General features: G+C 48.3%; 1 protein-coding gene across 2 annotated transcripts in view; it reads right to left on the reverse strand.

Moving 5' to 3' along the window:
* The window catches only part of CDH23 (cadherin related 23), a 196,250-nt gene that overhangs the window by 164,078 nt on the left and 10,229 nt on the right, over positions 1-21,943 (reverse strand). For both annotated transcript variants that reach the window (XM_059850905.1, XM_059850904.1), the window contains exons 2-3: positions 20,986-21,060; positions 16,922-16,999 (exon numbers count right to left, since the gene is read on the reverse strand). In XM_059850905.1, coding sequence (XP_059706888.1) covers positions 16,922-16,999; positions 20,986-21,055 — 148 coding nt within the window. In that variant the 5' untranslated portion in view covers positions 21,056-21,060. The remainder of the gene's footprint in view (positions 1-16,921; positions 17,000-20,985; positions 21,061-21,943) is intronic.

Genomic DNA, 21,943 nt, shown 5'->3' on the forward strand with positions numbered 1-21,943 from the left:
TACAGGCATCCAAGTCCCTGAGAGGAATGGCAGATTTGTCTTTCCAAACAAGCTGTGGGTCTGCTGGTAGATAAAACCAGCACTGGGAGATAAAAGAAATGATGGGAAGGACTCCTCTGATTGGTGAATGGAAAAAGAGATTTGCTTTTACAAATAAACTTTGGTTTTGCTGATAAATTAAGTTGGACATTGAGAGATGAAAGAAACAATGGGGAAGAAAAACCCCTAAATTCCATAAGAATTAGAAATTAAGAGGGAGGGTCGTACATTAGAGGGGAATCTTTGGTATCAGGTGTTCTGGGAAGTTTGAACCTCTCAGGTACCTCAGCCAATGGGGAAAGAGAGAAGGGAAATGGGGCCGAGAAATTGCGATAAAAAGGAGACTGCGTCCTCCAAAGAGACCCCAGAGAATGCCCCATGGCCTCTACCTGTATTCAAATAAAGTCAAAGGACTCCTCTGTCTCCTTTTTGGACATAAACCTCTGGTGTTTGTGGATTAATTTCCTAACATCCCCAAGGCACAGGCAATGGTGCCGGCGGTCAGGTTTCGTCTGCAGATCTCAGCTCCACGAGTGAAGCGGCCTTGGGCTGTCACCGTAACTCTCTGAGGTTTCAAAACATGCACTGGGTGATGAATTCTGCCTCGTTATAATGGAGATGCAGTGAAATCCCCTCCTGATTTATCTCTCCCGAGGTGAGTTAGTACCTCCTGATCCCCAAGATATGGCTGCAGTAAAAGCAGGGCTTGAACAGCGGGGCAGGAATCAGAAACACAAGTTTTGGAAAGGTTACGTTTCCTGCTCCTCTTCCTGTTGGCATCTTATTGCAGGGGCTCCATGCTGTGGTCTCCTCATCACAAAAGTTCCACTCCTTCTTGGTGTTTCTCGTGGGCAGCTCCTCAGAGCACTGACTCTTCCTTCCTCACACAGCAGCCACCTGACCCCAGTGCCCTTCCCAACCACCCCACTCTTTTATAGAACTCTTGGTAAAGTCAGGCCTGCTCCTAATCTTGGATAACTGGCCCAGCTGCAACTCCTCAGGGGTCAGATTACTTTCTACACTATCTTTATTTTCTAATATTCCATCCCCCTACATCTTCCTCCTTGCATCACAGAGTTGTGGCAGGATTTTAGCTGCAAGGAACCTTACAGACCACTTTGTTCCAACCTCCCACTATCCCAAGCTGCTCCAAGCCCTGTCCAGCCTTGCCTTGGACACTTCCAGGGATGGGGCAACCACAACAAAAGCAACAAAACCTTAGAGAGAGCCAAGAGAAACAACCAAGGGCCTTGGAAGTCTCTCCTCAAAGGTGACAAACACATGCAGCCCATCAACCAGGCACAACCCAGACGGAGAATTTCCTCCTGTGCCTCCCTCTCTGTCCCTCTGAAATGCCAAAAAGGAGGTGGGGGGGACCCTTGGCAGGTGGTGGCTGGGCGTGTGAGGCAGGAGCTTATCTGCAGCCCCGCCAGGGCACGCAACAAATTGCTTGTTGATGAATGAGGCTATTTAGGAGCCGCTGGTTATTAATGACCCCGACGTGCAGAGACACTGCAGAGCAGCCCCACGTCCCATTGTCCCCTCCCTGTGAGTAATGGGCCACCTCAACTACAGGGCTTCACCACCAGCTTGGCCTGTTCAACAGCAGGGACAAAGCAAGGCCCAGGGAAATGGATGGGGAGCACTGCACTGATGGCTCCAGCCTGCTGATAAAGCCGAGCTCCTCTGGGAGAAGTCGGGCAAAGCTCCAGCCTTTGGATGGAATTAAACCTAACCCGGCGAGCAAGGCTCTCCCACTCGCCCCTGTGAGCTCCCACAGCCACACACAGCTTCCAGTCCCTGGTCCTGTGCAGCAAACCCAGCCCAAAACCAGGGAAAAGCCAAAACCCAGCAGCCCCAGCTGCGAGCGGCAGCGCTCCGGCTGTACTCGCAACACGCGGCGCGCCCCGGAGCGCGGCAGGGCTGATCTCTGCTGAAGCCCAGGAGGCTTTCCCAGGGCCATTGCCTCACTCTGCACGTCACAGATGTCTAAACGTGGCCAAGAGGACAATGAGTGAGACATAAAGAGGCTGTTTATTGCAAGAGGAAACCTTGGAACAGAGCTCCGCAGCGGCTGGTGGGAGAGCGAGGCAGAGCGTGCGAGCACACAGCTGTAAACTTGTTTCTGAGTTAATACACCCACGAGTGTTTTTTCTTTTCCTATGAAAGCACACTCTTCTGCAAACAAACATCTGGAGAGCTCTGTTACAGCTGGACCATTATCCCCAGTGGCTGGAGCATTCAATTAATTTAGCCTTTCTCATTTGCGAGTTGTCTGCAAATAGACTCGGCTTTGCGGGAATCTATTTGTTATTTGAATATATCCAGTGAATGGTTTATTAAAAACATATTTCAGGCCCAGGATTTCTCACTAATTGCTCCTGCAACTGTCGCTCTGAGTGCTGGCAACTGGCAGCTCAGCCCCCAGAAATGGTCACCGTGGTCAGGTGGGAATGCCTTTGCATTTTGATGGAATGCAATCTGCCTCTGGAAAGAGCTTTCCGAGGGGTTGTGGAGGCACCTGCACGAGAACACATCCTCACACAAACACACAGCATCCAGCCTGCCTCAGCTGCCCAAAAAAGCACTCAGCAGCTGGTCCAGGGCTGTGAGAGTGATGGACAAAGACTTGTTTCTTGGTGTAGAGTAGCTAAATGTTTATTGTACACAGTTTATTTTTATATGGTGTTAAAAGGCGCTGCGTTTGGATTTAATAGGTCAGCAAACTACTGACACTCAGTTTATTGGTTGGTAATGGTTAGTGCACATGTTTATTAATTTTTTTCTTCCTAGGTAGGTTTACCTTTTTTTTCCCACATTGTTCCTCACTGGATAGACTTTTTATTATTACATGTGCAAACTGTTTTCTCACAAGAATAGATTGATTTTTATTCTGATGATTCTTTTCTCACCAGAACTTCTCAGGCTAGTTGCTAGCTTAGCTGAAATGGCAAGTTCTGGTTTTATAAGGCTTTTCTAAGGTTTTACATATATGTACCAGTCCAGAAATTGTCACAAAGAGAACAAGAGCAGAACACCAGAATTAACTGACTTTAGGCAGAACAACACCAAAAGCATCTCTCAGTCACTTCCACAGCACCTTGCAGGAATCCATGGGCTCCTGATTCGGGATGCTCCCTGCCCAGGTGCCCCCTGTGTCTCAGAGCTCCAGGAAACTTTTCCTGCAGAGTTTGACCACAGCAGCAAGAGAGAGCAGGGTGACAGGGAGGCAGTGAAGGGTTATTTCCAGGACTGATGCAATCCTTTGGTGTGCCACGAGCCCAGGCTCCTCCTGGACAGGATTCTATGATTTCCCTGGCCAAAGTGACCTGTGAGAGCCTGGCTGCTCTTTCTGCAGGCTGGGTCAGAACTGCAAGGGGTGGCTGAGCCTGCACACCCCTCCTCACCCGGTGTCCACATCAGCCAGGGCTCAAAAAAACCTCCCTCAGTCACATCTAAAAGCAAATCCCATTTAAAAATCCAAACTGCACGCAGAACTCCACGCTAAATCCCAGCTGCTGGCTTGTTTGAAAGCAAAAAGAAAGCAATCACTGAGGTTTCACAGACTGTTCTAAAAGTGAAAATTTATGAAAAGTGATCCAGTAAGTCCCAGTTTTAGGCTTTTTTCTTTCAGTTGCTCAGAGTGAAGACTTTCAGAGCTTCTCTTTCCCCTGGAGCCCTGAGTGAGGGAGAAATGGGCATTGACCACCAAATTCAGCATCTCCCTGCTACAGGCACACACCAGAGACTCCTGGGACCCAACAGATGTCACACACATCCATTTTTTTCCAGCCCCTTTGGAGCAGCAGCTCCAACTCCTGTGCAAACCAAGCTGAACCTTTCCTGTGTTGGATGTAGAAAACCCTCCCTACCCTTCCCACCCAAAACTGATTTCCAGACTGAGCCCACATCAGCCCCTTGGCCCCACTGAAGGACCTCATGGATCTCCCTGAAGGAGTCTTGGTGCATCTCAGCTGAGAGATGAGAGACCCCACAGCCCTGGGGACACTGTCCCAAAGGCTGCCAATCCCCATGGGATGTGGCACAGCTAAAAACCTCAAAGAAAACCCCAAAATAAATTCACTCCACCAGTCCAACCACGCCACAGGCACTTCCATGCAGTGCTGCATTGTGAGCTGCCATCAGCAAGAAATGCACATTTTTTCCTCCTTCCCATTAAAAGAGAGCCATTCTTTTTTTTTTTTTTTTTTTTTTTTTTTTTTGTTAAAAAAACCCTTTTATAAAGGTTGTCCTTTATTCTAGCCCTTGTCCTTGGCAGGATGCAGATACCCTGGCCTGGTAACTCCCATAAATTCCTCAAATTTGGGCTGAGATTGTATCAGTGGTTATTAAAGAGTGATAATAAACCTTATCAATCAAGAGTGAATGCAAAAGGAATAAGGGAAGGATTTTCCTAGGAGTGAAAGTGCAAGAAATTCATAACCAACTTAATACCTGCACCAAGAAGAGATACTCATGAAGAATCTACTTTAAAACCAGTTTGTCCATTAAAAAAAAAAAAAAGAGATGAGAAAAGAGAGACCCTGGGGGTCTCCATCACCCCAGGGGTTTCTCCTGCAAAACCCCTGCTTCTCTTTCAGCTCCACCTCCACCTGAGACATAAATCCCAGGCTCCTCAGGTTCTGGGATGGCTGTGTGATGAGTTTGTTGTCCCATCTGTCCCTGGTGTCCCCTCCCAGGCATGGCCACAGGCTCCCAAATGACTGATGAGCCTGCAGGCTTTTTCTGAGCAGCTCAGGTGCCAGGCAGGATGCCAGACCTTGGGAACCTGGGCATTCATCTGGAGATTTACAGCCAAATCTGTCACGCCTGGGGGAGCTTTTCCCCCCAAGAAATCTGCTTGAAGGTCGCTTTTCCCCAGGCACTGAGCTCCAAGAAACTTTCTCAGCCACTTTGGCCCACACCAAAGGGAAAGCAGGGAATGGGATGGCCACCAGATAATGTGAGCAGCCTCAGGGCACAAATTTCTCCTGTATATGATATACATATATTATATATATAATAGAATATATAATAATATATATCATATATAGTCATAGTATACGATATATTTATATTTTATTATAGATATTTATATCTATTTTTATATAGAAAGATATATACTGTATTTTATTATATATTTTTAAAAACTAATAAATAGATATTTATATGTATTTACAGTATAATAAGGTATTATACAATATATGATTATAATCTCTATATATTATATGTTATATAATATATTTTATTATATTTATATATATTGTTATACAATATATAATATATTATATAATATTTATATATTATGTATATACAATATTATTATGTGAATATAATATTATTTCAATAGTATTTTAATTTATAATACATTTTATATTATAATATAAAATGTATTATAGAATAAATATTTATTATATAATAATATATTCTATAATAATAGAATTATAAATAATAAATATATGTTTATTTAGAATTATATATAGAATAAATATATATTTAGAATTATAAATAAAAATATATTTATTTATTCTACACTAAATAAATTATAAATAATAATTATTAATCTTTATATATTCTCCTCTCCCCACTGAGGCTGATGACAGACACAGGAGGAGCTGCTGAGGAACAACAAGTCCAGACATTTAAGAGTGAGTCTTGGAGCAGGCAGAGGGAAAACACCTTCCAGGAGCTGCCAGGGGCTGGATGGCAATTCCAGTCCAACAGCTAAAGGAAAAAAAAATCAAATAAACCTGCCCAAAGCAGGATTAGCTGGGCAGCTGGAGAACACACCTGGAGGCACAGCCCACCCCGGGCAGGGCTGAGAGCCAGGACCACGAGCAGCTCCCACCTTGCTATGCCCCAAAAGGATGCTCTGGCATCAGCTGCTTTCCAGGAGAGGCTCTCCTCTCCCAAGCCCCTTTCTCAAGGCCCCAGACACCTCAAAGAGAAGGGAGTTTGTTTGGGAAGACCCCCTGGGTGAGGCAAGAGCTCTCCTGCAACGCATCAGGATGGGCTGGTGGTGCACGTGCTGCTGGCAGAACAGATCAATTCCGACAGGGAAGGCTCCTGGGCTTTGCACTCAGGGCAACACCAATAAAACCAGGGAATCATTTATTCAGTCAATCCCAGCCATCCCTAGCCACGAGCTGTCTGACAGCAGCCCACAGATTTCTCTGGTGTATTCCTATTTAAGGCAATAATCCCTGTGGATGATTCTGAGACTCCGGCTTGTTTGGAAAGCGCAGAGTACAAAGATGTTTCAGAGATGTTTCACGTGTTCACTGTGCCCTTTCTCCCCCTGCCTGAGCCATCAGACCAAGCCTACAAGCCAAACAGGGATAATTCCAAATCAGGAATTTGCTTTCTCTTGGTGACATCCACGCAATGCTCCTGCCTGTGACCTGGGCAGGAAGGTGACCTGCACAGCACCAGAGATATCTGCACACAAAAATTCACCCCCCACAAACATCTGCAACACTTGTCCAGCTTGTCCCAGGATCAAAGACAAGAGAAAGACCCCCTAGAGTGAGTCACAGGACTATGGATGGTGACAGACTCACTGCTTCACTGCTCGGTGCCTTCCAGGCTGATTTGAGTGGGTAAAATGCATGGAAGGGAACGGGGATAATAAAACACACAATAAATTCTGAAATTAAAGTTTCAAGAGCAAACACTCCACTCCAACTTCCCCTCCAGGACAACAGGCATCCTTTCCTCTCCCAAGACTTCCCTTGCATATCCTTCCAAGCCCTCCCCTCACTGCAGCAGCCAACACCTGCTGCACGGTGCATCTCCCCATCCAGCTCCTTCCCTGCCTTCCCAAAGCATTCCCGTGCTCCAGGGCAGGCAGCAGAGGAGCACACACTCATTGCCACGTCCCTGCAGACAGAAGCCACCCAGGTGACAAACACAGGCTGGGCCAGGAGGAAAGGGGGAGCAGAGAGGGGGCAGATCTGCAGGCTCTGATCCCAAGCGCCCGACCCCCTCCTCTCCCTCGTTGTGGATGAGGTAAATTAGCTGTGACACTCATTAGCTGCAGCTCCTAATTAGTGAAAATTAATATTGGTTTTGATAGGAGTGTTGGCTGAAGCTCTCCCAGGCAAAGGCATTATTGACCTTGTTATCCTGTTCCATGGCAAGTTACATCACAGAAACTGCTTCTCGTGGAGCCGACAGATTGCAGCTGCCTCCCACCCTCCACAGCTCCCTTCCCCTTCTCCAGGGGCCCTGGAGAGCCCCCTCAGCCCCATGGGCACCTTCACCCATGCCTGGCAGCATCCCAAGCTTCCCCATCCCTGCCTGCACCCCAAAATCCCAAGCCCCACCCGACTGATGGTCCCTAGTCCTTCATGTCCCAACAAACTCCAGAGCCAGCAGAGGAATTGCTCCCCACCACCCCTGCTCCCAGAAGAAATAAAGAGGAAGAGCTGCAGTGGAAAGGCAGTGACCATCTAATAAGGAAAGGAATAGGAGCAGCATTCCTTGACCTCTGGGATTCCCCACCCTTGGGGTGGCAAAGTCCCAGACACCAGTAAACAAAAGGAAAACATTTTGCTACCAAAGTCATGCACAGAACCCCCAGCACAGTGCATTATTCACACATTAATAACAATAAAGGTGTCAGGCTGCCAGATAAGAAGTTAATCTCCTTCAGAGCACAATTAAGGATGCCATTATCCAACCACCTGGGGCCACTTGCACAGGCAGTGGGTTTCATGGAATGCAGGGATGAGCCCCTGCCTGCCAAAGCAGCTGCCCTGTCACCCCCTCCAGCCAGGGCACCCCAAACACTGACCCTGCACCTTCCTCAAAAGAGGCTCTGTGCAGATCCATGACAGGAAAGCTCCTTAAAAGAAGTTTTCTCCTCTCCTGGGAGCAGCATCCCAGCGCCTGCCTGGGTGCAGGATACACCAAGAGCAAACCCAGACCTCCTACAGGATTTGCTGGTCCTGGGGTGAACTTCTACTTCTGGGGGCTGAAGAGGGGAATACCACCACTGGAAAACAGATTCCAGCTGATTCCAGCTGGATTCCAACGGATTCCAGCTGATTTTACAGTAGAATTGTGCCTGCACCAAGCACAGCAATTTTGGCTTTTGAGACGAACTGACCAGCAAAATGAAAAATAAAAAAGTTACACCCCCAACTTACAGCTTGGGATGCAAAATCAAGCTCCTGGTTTAAAACCCATGGGGGCCTGCCCTCTCTCCTGGGAGACATTTTCCCACCTATATCTGCCAGAAACTGCCTGTGGAGCATCCCAGCCCCAGTGAAACTCATTCTCCTGCCACTAACTCCCAGGATGCTGCCAATTTTCATGGCTCCACCAGATCACCCTGTTGCAGGATGATGAAACCAGCTTGGTTTTTTTTTTTCCTCCCCCCATACAGAGCCTCAATTTCTGACTCTTTCAGGGGAAAAGCAGGTGGGCAACAACTTCTGGCTGATGCTCTCTGCAAGCCCTCACTCCTCACCTGACAGGAGCACAATTTTTCCAAGGCAAAGGACAACTTGCAAATCCTGGGAGATGCTTTTGGTTGGTTTTTTTTTCCCCTTTCCCACCCTTCATGCCCTTAGGAAAGCTGCTGGCAGAGATGTGGAGGCAGGATGGTGCTTTCTGTGTGATCCCCTGACTTCTTGCCTCCCCAGCCCACCAGGCAGCAGTGCTCCTTGGCAGGGAAATGCTGCTTCATCCAGCAGGATGTGTTTAATTTGGTGCTGCTGCCGTGTGGGAAAAGGTGCATTTCCAGAGTCAGGCTTTTCTGCAGTGCTGGTACTTATTTTACAGTCTTCTGCCACATCTTATTCCTTCCCCTCTATTTCCCAAAATCATTAGTAACAACCATTAATCTCTGCCTGGGAGGATGCTCCTCGTTTCTCTCCATACCCCAAATTGTTCATCTCCCTTGGACTTTTCCTATTTCAAAATCTTTTTCCCCCCCTCCTCTTCTTTTCAAACTATCTGCTTGAAACCAAAATAGCAGAGCGAGTAAAGCCACCACATCACTGTTTATGAAAGGATATTATGTTCCACCACACCAGCTCTCACCTCTAAGCTAATAATCAATTAGAAAGGAAAAATAAAAAGGTTTCTCCAGATTCAGGCACCAAATCACCCTCCTAATTGCTCACAGGCAGCAAGACAACCTCCGTGGTGATACAATACCAGAGCAGGCACCTGACAAAGCCATGCAGATGAATGGAATAAAATTGAGTTACTAACCATTAAATGTCAAGTGGTTGAAATCTTTCCCCCTCGTGTACCCAGCAATATTAATAAATCTTTAGGAGAGGGAGCTCACAGAGCTTTTTTCCCTGCCCTGACCAGTGCTGCAAACGGAGCAGATGTTTTCACAGAGCTGTCTAACAAGGCTTCCCTTTCCCCCCCTCCTGAGTGGCTGCAGTTCATTCAAAAGCCATCAACACACCTGTGAAAAATGTGTATTTTCTGACTGGATTTTTGCAAATATTTGAGTGAATATTATTTATGCTATGTTAGAAAGTTATGCTGTATTAATTGTGTTAAGCAGTGTCTTAAATACAGTTTTAGGCTATAATGTTAAAATAGAAACTATGCCATGTAGAATACTTTTTTTAAGGAGAGGAATGAGACAGCAGCCACAGGACACCTAAATCTTTCAGAGAAAAAGAATTTATTGCTCATTTATTAGAACAAATGAACTTCTTGCCTCGCTCAGCCCTGAAGACACTGCTAGGATTAAGAGGAAGAAGCTGACACTGAAAGTTTTCTTCACTAGCCTGACAATTCTATAAAAAGAGTCATTGAGGGTGTCATGGAATGGTCTGGGTAGAAAGGGAGCTCCAAGACTGCCTTGTTCCACTCCCTGCCACAGCCAGGGACACCTTCCACCATCCCAGGGTGCTCCAAGCCCCTTCCCATCTGGCCTTGGGCACTTCCAGGGATCCAGGGGCAGATCCAGACTGCAGAGATCTCAGATGTGCCAACAGTAGAAGCAGAGGTTAAAGGAGTTAGGGTTATTCCCTTCTTTTTTAAACTCACACCACCCAAATACATCAAGTTTCTGGTCTGGCAAAACACACAGTCATGCTCACCACTGTTTGCAACCAGGGCTTTTATTTTTTTTCCCTGATGGTGAAATCACAGCTCACCTTCCCCTGCAAAAATAAAATTATGAGTGTGTGCAAATGTAAGTGCTTCCCTCCAGCACAGGGGACGACCCTTGGCTAATAGAATACCTCCACAAAGATACACACACACAAAAAATTAAAAAAAAATTTATATATAAATATGTATGTATGTATGTCTCCTAGCTTGATATATCCATACACATGTGCTTTTCCCCCCTCCTGTGGGTATTTTCTCCCTTTGTTAAGCCTGACTCACTGCTCTTTCTCAGCTTTGCCCCCCATGTCAAAGCCTCCAATCAGCCTGGAAGACCCAATTTTCCAGAGCTGGGGCAGTGCTGACATCCATCCCAGGCATTCCAGAGTGACAAGGACCAGGGCACAGCCAGAGAGAAGCCAGCCCTGTACAGATAATTAATGCTGCTGAAGCCATCCCAGACATTAAAAACATCACCCCAGCCCTCATTACCCAACTCCCACCTCTTTCCCCCTCTCCCTGGAAAGGGTTTGGCCCCCGTGCCAGGGCTCAGAAGGTGGTGAGATCAAACCTCTGGGTGGTTTGATGAGGAGCAAGGTTACCCTGGCATGTTAATGAGTCCATATTGCAAATATACTCCCTCTTCCCCTTCTTAAACACCAGCATTAATGTTACTGCCTATTAGCAAAGCAGATATGAAAGTTTAAGTGATTGATGAAGTGATTAATTTAATGATGCAGGGTTAAGGGTTTGGGTGGGAGTGGGGCTCCTTTTTTTGGTGTTTTTTTTTTTTTTTTTTTTAAACCTTAAGTTTCCTGATGTTGGGAATAACTAATTTCCTAGCCTTAAGTTTTCATTAAAGATGCTGTACTTTCTGCAGCTCAACAAGTAATTTCATCAATGGGCCTTCAAATGACAGAGAAAGGGCTCGAGCTGGGAGAGCTGAGATCCCCTCCCTGAGCTCTCCTCAAACATTGCTGCTCATTAGGGTCCTCAGCACACTCAGAAACCAGGCTGCTCCTCTGGAGAGCTCTCAAGAGCCCTGAGAATTCAGTTTTAGGCAGCAAACAGCCACTGGGTGATAGATAAACACTGAAGAGGAGGGCGAGGTGGCCACAGCCTCCCCCAGTGAAGGAGAATCTCAGCAATGGCCACGAGGAAGGCTCAAAACCAGGCAGTCTCCCTCACAGCCTGGCACATTCCTCTGGAATTACCCTTCCTAAAAGGCCAGATCAATCCTGTCTGCTGCACACAGGCACCCCACAGCTGTTTGCTCCCTGGGCAGCCCACCCAGCCAGCAAACCCAGCAGCTCAGGGTCCTCCAGAGCCTGCCAGCTCACCTGATTTCTGTCAGGAAAACAGCAAAAGCAGCTCTGTGGGGTTGGTTTTTTACCATCCTGAGCCACCTGTCAGTGCCAACACACCTGGTCCCCAGGTTCTGTGGCCAGCCACTGGTCTCAGCCCGTGTTTGCCCTCCCAGCTGGGATTATTGACATGCAGCAGCCAAAGTTTAGCAGAGACAATCCCGCAGCAGAGGGATAGGCAGCCTGCCCTGCCCTCTCACAGAATGGTTTGGGTGGGAAGGGACCCTTGGAACTGTGAAAAATGTCTATTTTCTGATGGGCTTTTGGCAAATATTCAAAGGAATATTATATGTGTTGTGTTAGAAAGTGATGCTGTATTCATTCTCTTAAGTAGTGTGTTAAATACAGTTTTAGGTTATAACAAAATGTTAAAATAGAAACTATGCTAAGATACTTTTTGTAAGAGAGGACTTGCACCTAAATAGCAGCCACAGGACACCCAAACCTTTCAAAAAAAAGAATTTATTGCTCCGTTATCAAATTCAGCCCTGAAGAGACGCTGTTAAATTTCAAAAAAAAAAAAAATTGACACTGACCAAACAAAACCTTTTGTTTGAATAAAATTTATACATCATATATGAAGTATACGAATATGCAACAGGCTGTTGCTTTTAAGGGTTAATCCTCTGTTAACGTGGGGCCTTTTTCGGGCTTATTTTGCCCAGAAAGAGGTACCCAAACTATTCATAACTCTTTGTTTTTATTGTCTCATATTGTCCTAAATTCTAATTGTCCAAATTTTTATCACTCTAATTATATTACTATTTTTAAAACCATTTTATTACTATCAAACTTTTAAACTTTTAAGAACAAATAATTAGTGTTTTCCACCATGGATCCCTGAGCTCTGAAACGATTTAATCAGCCCAGAAGCAGGCAGGGATCAGAGAGCCAACATCTTTTTTGGTCTTTTTTTTTTTTTTTTTCCTTCCAGTGATGCATCTGGAGGAGCCTGGGCACAGCCTGTGGGATCAAGCAGGTTGAGTCCCACACTGATAACCATTATCTCCAGCAGCAGCTTGAGTGGCCCAGCACCCCCAGGGACCTGTCCTGGCTGCCAGAGCATCTCCCTGTGCAAAAGGCAGTGTTGGAAGGGATGATTGCCTTGGAAAGGACAGACAGAGTGTGGAGGATGGAAGCCTGGAGATGAAAAGCCTTCTGGGCCAGTCCTTGCCTAGGACAGAGGATTAAATCATCCACAAATATCAGAGGGGTGTGCTGCCTCGGATCCACGTGAGGAGCCCCCCTGCCTGTGAAACACCACGCTCCTCTTTGGTTTCCTTGTGAAATAATTGTGTCCCAGCAGGCACAAAGTGTCACACACCAACCTAAACCCTTTAGTGGCCACTGGCCAGCAAAGTGCAGCCACTACCCCTGGCTCCTCTTGGGCTGCAGGGGCACAGGGAGAGCCACAGCCCCACGGGCAGCACCTGCTCCAGCCCATTCTGATGTGGGCCTTGCAAAGAGCAAGGTTCAGCTCTGCCCATTCAAATTCAGTGCAGAAATGTCCCACAGCGTTTGCCAGCTCAGCAAAAGCTGCACAGAGAAAGAGGAGGGCAGAGCAACCATGAAATTCCCTGTCAGCCATCCATCCATCCGTCTGCCTTGCTCTCTGAGCATGGTGCACCCCCAGGATGGAGGGCACAGCCCAGGGCTCCTGGGAGAGCCAGAGGGAAGGAAAAGGGGGCTCTGAGCAGCAGGCACAGCCCAGGTCACTGGGCATGGCCCTGCTGGGGCTGGCACTGCTCACTGCTCCTGACCTGGGACTTGCTGACTTGGGGCTTCTCCGTGGTCCCAGGGAAATTTGTGGTGCTGAGGCAGCTGCTGGAAGCCTGGATGCTGAGAATTTCAGACTTTCCGTGCTCAAAGCCCCCCAAGAGAACACTGCATTTGACCTGAGGCTGTAGAGAAAGCTTCCAAAATTGACAGGACTGAAATTATAGGTGTGCAGTTTGAATAGAAGCGTGGTAGAGAACTTAAGAGTTTAAAGTTTTAGGATATAGTAATATATTTAAAGCTAAGATAGAGATTTTAAGGTGTTAGCTAGTCCTTCTTCACCTTCTTCATGAGTTTGAGTAGTAGGTTTTTTGAATAGTAGTTTTTTTGAGTAGTAGTTTTTACTTAATGAGCAACCACCATCAGCTGTGTCGGACTCTGATGAGTCAGTCAGGAGTTTTAAATTCTCATTCTGTCTGTATCTTTTCTGTATTCTTTAGTATAGTTTTAATATAGTTATAGTATATATAGTTAGTTATAGTATATAGTTGTAGCATATAGTTATAGTATATAGTGTTGGTGTATAGTTAGGGTGTATAATTATGGTATAGCATTCTTTAATATAATATAAGATCATAAAATAATAAATCAGCCTTCTGAGAACTTGGAGTCAGATTCCCATCTCTCACCTCGTCCTGGGGACCTCACAAACCCAACAGGCCACGCTGTCCCCACCCTGGTGGCCGTGCCCCTGACAGGACACAGCCTGAGGGCAAGGCCAAGTGCCTGTCATCACCTCCAGTGCAGCGGGTGAAGCGTTTCCCACTCTCCTAAGACAACATTATTCCAAGATGTTCTCGCTGGGCTGGAGGGAAGTGGGATTGCTCTGGTCAGGGCAGCCTCTTTTGTCACGCATTTCGCGAGGCGTCGGGGCGTGAATGCTTTCAGAGAAACCTGGCTGAAGCCAGGCTAGGTGCTTATAGGGCTGCTTACAGAGCTGACATGATGGATCATCTCCATTTCCCCACTCCTGTCCTGCTCACAGCAGATCCATTTGCTGGGCAATTAGACTGCAGTCATTACATTATGCTAAGAAGACGCTGCTCTGGCAGCAGCAGGGACCCTGACCAGCCTGGAGTGCTGCCTGCCCATTCCCAGCTACGGCAAATGCTGGGCTGGGGTGGGGACTGAGGGGCCCCAGGACGAGGTGGGAGATGAGGATCTTGACTCCGTGCTTCAGAAAGCTGATTTATTATTTTATGATATATATTATATTAAAAGGAAATGATCTACTAAATGAAGACAAAGGATTTCATCAGAAGGCTGGCAAAGAATGAATAATAAAATCTCCTGACCAACTCAGAGAGTCCGACACAGCTGGACAAGGACTGGTCATCAAGTAGAAACAATTCACGTGAGACCAACCAAAGATGCACCTTGGTAAAGCACCTCCAGACCACATTCCACAGCCATCAGAGAGTTATTGTTTATATTTTTTTCTGAGGTTTCTCAGGAGAAAAATCCTAGAGAAAGGATTTTCATAAAATATCTCAGTGACACAGGGCCACCGGTGAAGGCAGGAATGATGCATCTGGCTCCATGTGCTCAGAAGGCTCATTTATTACTTTATTGTGCTATATTACATTAAAGAATACTATGCTAAAGAATACAGAAAGGATACTTACTGAATGCTAAAAAGATAATAAGGAAAACTCCTGACTCTCTCCAGAGCCCTGACACAGCTGGGCCCTGACTGGCCAAAGAGTGAAAACAACTCCCAGCAGAATGCAATGGAACAATCACCTGTGGGTAAACAATCTCCAAACACATTCCACACGAGCACAACACAGGAGAAGCAACTGATATAAGAATTGCTTTCGTTTTCTCTGAGGCCTCTTGCTGCCTTTCAGCTTGCCAGGATAAAAACCTTGGGTGAAGGCATCATGTTCAGGAAATGTGAATGCCACACCCAGCTGCTGGCAAATCCAGGGCTGCAGTAACCCCTGTGGCAGCAGGGCCACCTTCCCAGCTCTGGGAAGGTCTGGGATTAAGCAAAATGGCCCTTGGGGTGATTTTGCTTGAGGCAAACAGCAGCAGGATGGAGATGGACAGTGCCTCTCCTGCACTCTCTTCTCCCAAGGGGCTTCATCCAGTAAGTACTCCCATTTTCCAAGTAAAACACAGGGTGACAGAGCTGCTGGCAGCTGGCATGGGCTCTCCATGCCTTGCCCATGCCACCACAACTCAACCAATCCCCATCCCTCCTCCTCATCCTCCTCCTTCCCCTACAATTCCCTCCCCAGAGCTCCCACCTCCCGCTCCCTCCGCACGTGTGTGTGTTATTTCACCCATTACTTCTGGGTGAAATAACTGACTACAGGGTCAGTCCACCTGAAAATTGCTCTCCCCAGACCTAAATGAAACAGATGGGCATTGATGATGTTTTGGGAGAAATTAATCAGCCTGGACCGGCGGCAGCGCCAGCAGCTCCCCTGGCCCAATCTCGCCTAATGAATTCCGAGCTCTCTGTCTTAATAGCTCCTGACAAGACTAATTTACTCTTGTAAGTGATTAGAGGGGGAATGATCTCTTAATTGTTGCTTAAGATCCCTTTTGGCACGGCAGGCAGCAGGCAGGGAGCTGCTGGCTTTGGAGGGAGGGATGGGCGCTCAAACAGACCTCAAAAAAATACAATTTTTTTTTTTTTCCCCCCCTAGGAAACAGGCACCACACACAGTTCTGCTCCTCACACTCAGGATATCAGGAAGGTGTTTCCAGATGGTACCTTTTTTTTTTTTTTTTTTTGAAGTTAATAAACCTTAACTCAGAAAACACCTACCAACAGCAGGAAACACAGAAACAACTGTGTGTGTCAACACTTCCCAGGCTGACATTTCCCTCCGGTGCATCTGGAAACAAAATCTCAAGGTGCCAATATTCTTAAGAGTCGATTATATACACACACACAGTGCAATACAAAGTTAAAAAAAAGAGAAGTTCAACTGCCAAAGTAATTCTAAGAGTGACTTGACGGGCATAATGTCTCACTGGAAAGCAGGCTGGAGGAAATCTCCTTATTTTCTGACAAAATAGGAGTTCAGTCCCATTTCCATGAGGTGTATCAGGCTCCAGTGCTTGGAGAGCAAGGTGCTCCAAGGAAGCATTTCCATGAAGCTGTTCCCAGCCAGCTCCAGGGCTTCTCCTGAGGGGGAGCTCAGCCACCACGCTCCACCATCCACCCAAACCAAGACTCCACATCCTGCCTGACTGCTCAGGCACCACCCCAAATCCCACTGGGGCCGCCAATTCCTGACCAAGGGCACCCTAGAAGGGGCAGAAGGCTCAGCTGAGCAGTCCCTGGGGATCTGCCCAGACCCTCAGCAGCCCTGAAGGGGACGTGGGTGCAGTAAGAGCCCTTCCCTCAGGAAGGTCTGCTCGGGCTGGAGGTGGGAGAAGGGACCTCCAGAGGCTCCATCCCAGCCTCCCAATCGATTCCTCCCCCATTACAGGGCAGTCAGGAGCCCTGATTGAAGAGCACAAGTTTAATGGACTGAGAGCCTGGGAAGGCGCCCAGAGCGACCGGGTCGATTTCTGCATTTACTAAAAACCAATCCCCAGCCAAAGAAAGCAAGAAAAGCTCCATCTGCCCATCCAAAGAAAAACACTCCTCTTCCACACTTTTCCAGAGTGTGGTGGCAGCCAGTGCCCATCCCACTTACCCACAGGTGTGTCCTCGTTGATCAGCAGGTAGGTGTCAAAGAAGTAGTTGATGAAGTATGGCAGGCGATTGCCCTGGCCTGGGAAGAGGACAGAAACAAGGAGTTATTTCCCACGGCTGGGAAGGGCTTGGGAATGCTCACAGGAGCCACTTCCCTCCACCAGCCTTTCTGCATGTGGTATTTTCCAAAAGGAAGAGGGGAGGGGGAAGGCCGACAGCCCAGGCACTGGGAGCATCAATTACTGCCTCAGCCCACGGTTATTACCTTTGCTTTGCTCCCACAGCTGAGAGCCTTTTGCCTCGTCAGACACCCCAGCAAAGCCCCGTGCTCCTTCCCTCTGCCATCACGGGCGCTGCCTTTCCCTCTAATTGCCTCCTTTCACCTCTAATCACCGGGCTCACTCCTCTCCACTCCCTCCTTGGGAGCGCCGAGCCTGCCCCCGGCCCGCAGCCTCATTAGGGGACAGAGCCAAGTGCAGAGCACGTAGGAGAGTGACAAAGGCAGCCTGGGCCGGGGAAAGAGTCAGCCAGGAAGGATCTGCTGGGGGGAGAGAGGTGGGGGGAGAGGCACGCAGTGATTTCCCGGGAAGGTTTGGTGGGGCGTGCTCAGCATCCCAGGAAAGCAGAACAGACCAAACCTCAGCAGCCTCTTTGCCTGCCCAGCTCCCAGGGGAGGGAGATGCTCCTGAGACCTTTCAAGCACAGGTGCCAGGTGTGCATCCCACCAAACTAGCTCCTGGGAACGCGGGCATGGGATGGGGGAGCAGCCTGAGCTGCTCCCTCCATAACAAGGCAGGGATTTCTCAGCACTGCCCTCTTTCCTGAGGCACCAGGCTGGTTAAACACCCTGAGAAATGGGAGAGCACTGGAAGCAGCCCTGTTGCAAAGGCACATTTAAATCCCAGCCTCTGGAGTTAAGCACCTGGAAAGAAAACAAAAAGGAACCTGACAAAATGGGTTATTTGAGAGCTGAGGGCATCTCCAGGGGCTTGGCAGCACACTTGTCACTGCCTGCCACTGGGGCCAGCAGGCTCTGGGAGAGGCAAATGAGGCTGAAACACCCCCAGCAGCCCTTGGCACGCAGGACTCGCTTCTGCAAAACCTTTCTGTTCCAAAACACATTCCTTAATATCACCAGCAGGCTAAAAATAAGGTGCACTTTCCATCTCCAGCTGCAGCAGGTGCTGGGAGGTTTCCAACCCAGCCAGCACAGAGGATCTGTGTGCTCTGGAGGAGGGAGAGCTGCCCCTGAGAGCAGGGCCCTGCTTTGGGCTGCAAATCCCAGGACAAAGCTGGAATTTCCTTCTCAGATTGTCACAGCCAGCCAGGTGCAGCCTGGGATGTGCCACCCCTGGGACCCTCAGCACAAGACGGGGTTCCCCAGCACAGGAAGGACATGGAGCTGCTGGAGAGACCCCAGAGGGGGCCGTGAAGATCTGAGAGAGTTTGGGCTCCTCTGGGCTGGGAAAACTGGAGGCTCCAGGGACACCTTGGCTGGTGGAGGTCTCTGCCCATGTCCTGCAGCCATGGCCAGGCAGGAGCAGGGGGACCCCACTGCCACCCCAGAGCTGAGCCATCCTCCTGCAAACACTCCAAAGCCACCCAGCCCCACCTGCCCATCACATCCCAGCTGGTGGCTTCGCCAGGAGCTCTGCAAACCTCCTGGCAAGAGTGCCACCGACGTATTGTCTGAAAAATCCTTTGGCCAGGATCTTTTCTCCTGGGAAGCTGGGGAGCTTCAGCTTCTCCACGTTTTGCTGCTTTGGAATGTGATCTGGAGAATTGTTTACCCAGCATGTGGGCTGTTTTTATTTGATGACCAATGGCAGCCAGCTGAGTGGAGGCTGTCAGCAGTCACAAGGTTTTATTATTCATTCCTTTCTTTGCTAGCCTTCTGATGGAACCCTTTCTTCTGTTCTTTAGCTTAGTTTTAGTAGAGCATTTTCAATACAATATTTATCATAAAATAATAAATCAGCCTTCTGAGAACAGGGAGTCAAGATTCTCACCTCTTCCCTTTTTGGGGCTGCCTGCAAATTCCACAGAAGAGCTGCTCCATCAGCTGCAGTGATCCCAGGCACCCATCCCTTCTCCCAATCCCAGGCCCAGCAGCTGTGCCAGCACTTGCTTATCACAGAGATGGCAACCCAAGCCCTGGGCATGGTTTGGGAGAGAAGGGCTGGAATTCTGCTGAGCTGCAGAGCCTCCAAATCCCTGGCTCCAGGTCCAGGGCTTTGCAGTTTGTCACTGCATGGAGGGAGCTGGGCTGGCAGTCCCCACTTGCAACGGGACAGAGTGGCAAGTGACCTCTCAGGGAGGTAAAGGACTTGCTTTTTTCCTTCTTTGCTCCCTTTCCAGAGGATCTCCAGCTCCAGTGAGGCTCTCCTTGATCCAACTCGACACCGGAGGGAGATTGACTGCGCCTGTCACTCACAGCTAATGTCATCCACTGACTGCCTAATCAGCCTGCCAATCTGGGTGAGCCATCTCCAGGCTGCAGGAGGGGAAAAAAAGGGGGGAAAAAGCCTTTATTCCAAAGGGCACAGTGCTATCAAAGGGACACAGGCTGCCTATTGTTTATCAGCAGAGCCACACAGGCACCCTGTCCCCACACCAGCACCCAGGGGGGATAGGCCAGCCATGTCACAATCCCAATTTTCACGGGGCTTTGCTGCACATTGACAGCTCCTGTGCACCCTGGGATGTGCCAAAACCTGTCCCAAAAGGCACGTTTTCTACACCAAAAGGCCATTGTCCCACCAGCTCCCTCCCTGTGCCGGGAAAGACCCAGACCATCAGTGGGAAGAACTTCTTGTGGAAGCTCTTCTGGCCCACAGCCCTGCCTTTCCCCCAGCTGGAATTAGAAAAGAGGTTTTGCAGCTTGGACAGGAATTATTTCTCCCCCCCAGCACATATTTAAGCACAGCTCAGGTCATCATTTTGCTGCTGAAAACAGGGGGAGAGCCTTGCCTGCAATATTCTGCTGCTACACAGCTGACAAGCTTCTGGTTTACATCCCTGCCTGGGATCCCTCCCTCCCTCTGGTTTTCTTGAGGTTTTTTGATGCAAATTGACCTCATGCCAGGTCCAGCACCAGCTCTGCCTTGGTCAATCCACATCTGGAAGCTCCCAAGAGCTTTTCACCAAGATCCCCCTGCTGGGCTCACCAGGACATCCACCCTTCTCCAAGGCTTTTTCCAGTCCCACCAACCCTCTCCCAAGAGGGGCCACGTGTGCAGCCAGGAAGGGCTGCAAGAAAATTGGGAGCATGATGTGAAGGTCCCCACGATTTCCTGGGATGGAGGCATGAAAGATCTGATGGAGGCAGGAGATTTGCTCACCCCCACCCCTTCACCCCAGCAGTGCAGCTCTGCGTATTCACCAGGAGACCACTGTGAAAAATGTGTCTTTTCTGATTGGCTTTTGGCAAATATTCAAATGAATATTATATGTGTCATGTTAGAAAGTGATGCTGTATTCAATTTTTTAAGTAGTGTGTTAAATATAGTTTAGGGTATAACAACGTTAAAATAGAAACTGTGTCTGTGGGGTATTTTTTTAAGAAAGGAATCAGGTACTTGCACCAGACAGCAGCCACAGGACACCCAAATCTTTCACAGAAAGAGAATTTATTGCTCTTTTATCAGAAGAAAGGAACTTCTGCCTGCTTCGCTCAGCCCTGAAGATGCCCTCAGGATTCAGAGGAAGAAGCTGACACTGCCCAGACAGAATTCTGGGTTTGAATGGAATTGATGCATCATGGATGAGCTGTATGAATATGCAACAGGCTGTTGCTTTTAAGGGTTAATCCTCTGTTAACGTGGGGCCTTTTTCGGGCTTATTTTGCCCAGAAAGAGGTACCTGGACTGTCTGTAACTCTTTGTTTTTATTGTCCTAAATCCTAATTGTCCAAATTATTATTATTCTTATTATATTACTATTTTATTATCATTAAAAATTTAAAACCAAGTGATTTGGCATTTTTCACACCGCAAGGACAGCAACTGCCCCCTTTGCACCCTGCACACCCATCCCCAAGGAGGGAGAGAGCAGAGACAGACCTACCTGGAGAGACCAGCTCCAGGAGCAGGAGGACAGGCAGGAGGTTGGCAGCAGCAGCCACGGGGTGCTTCATGGTTCCTGTCAAACAAGAGAGGCACTGTCAAGTCCAGCACTGTCAGGTGTGACCTGGTCTCCCTAAATCAGGCTCAGGGTGCAGGCTGTGCCACAGGGGAGCCCTCAGGACATCAATGCTCTGCTTCCAACATCCCCTTGGCCATGGAAAGCAGGGTTCACCTGCTGGAGGGGCTCCAGTTTTTCCTTTTTGCTTCCCCAAGTGTCACTGTCATATTTTTTGGAAAAATCCCTTGGCCCAGGAGTCTTCTCCTGGGAAGCTGAGAAGCCTCAGAGGAAAAGGAAAACAACAATTATCTGATTTGCTTCTCCTGTGTTTTGCTGCTTTGGAATGTGGTTGGAGAGTGTTTACCCACAGGTGATTGTTCCATTGGGTTTTATTGTGAGTTGTTTTGACTCTTTGGCCAATCAGGGCCAGGCTGTGTCAGGACTCTGGAAAGAGTCAGGAGTTTTCATTATTCTCTTTTTAGCCTTCTGTCTGTATCCTTCCTGTATTCTTTAGTATAGCTTAGTTTAACAATTTTTAATATAATATAGTTTCATAAAATAATAAATCAGCCTTCTGAGAGCATAGAGCCAGGTTCATCATTCCTCCCTTCACCTGGGAACCCCACAAATACAACACCCAACACAACACAACACCCAAGCTCCTCTCCAGTGAGGGGACAAGCCACAGTGGCCAGCAGAGGAGCAGCCCCAGCTGGGAGGAGCTGCTGTGACCCAGGAGTGGCTCAGCAGCGAGCTGTCAGCGCCCAGATTTGGGATGGTTTGGCAGAAGCTTGACCCAGAATCCCTGCAGAGGCACCAAGGGTTGGGGGCAGAGCCCCTGGAATCTCTCACACCGCCTGGGTGGCCACAGAGCAGGAGCAGGGGAAGCAGGGAGGCTGCC

This window comes from Haemorhous mexicanus, chromosome 7 (assembly GCF_027477595.1).
Source record: "Haemorhous mexicanus isolate bHaeMex1 chromosome 7, bHaeMex1.pri, whole genome shotgun sequence".
NCBI lineage: Eukaryota > Metazoa > Chordata > Aves > Passeriformes > Fringillidae > Haemorhous > Haemorhous mexicanus.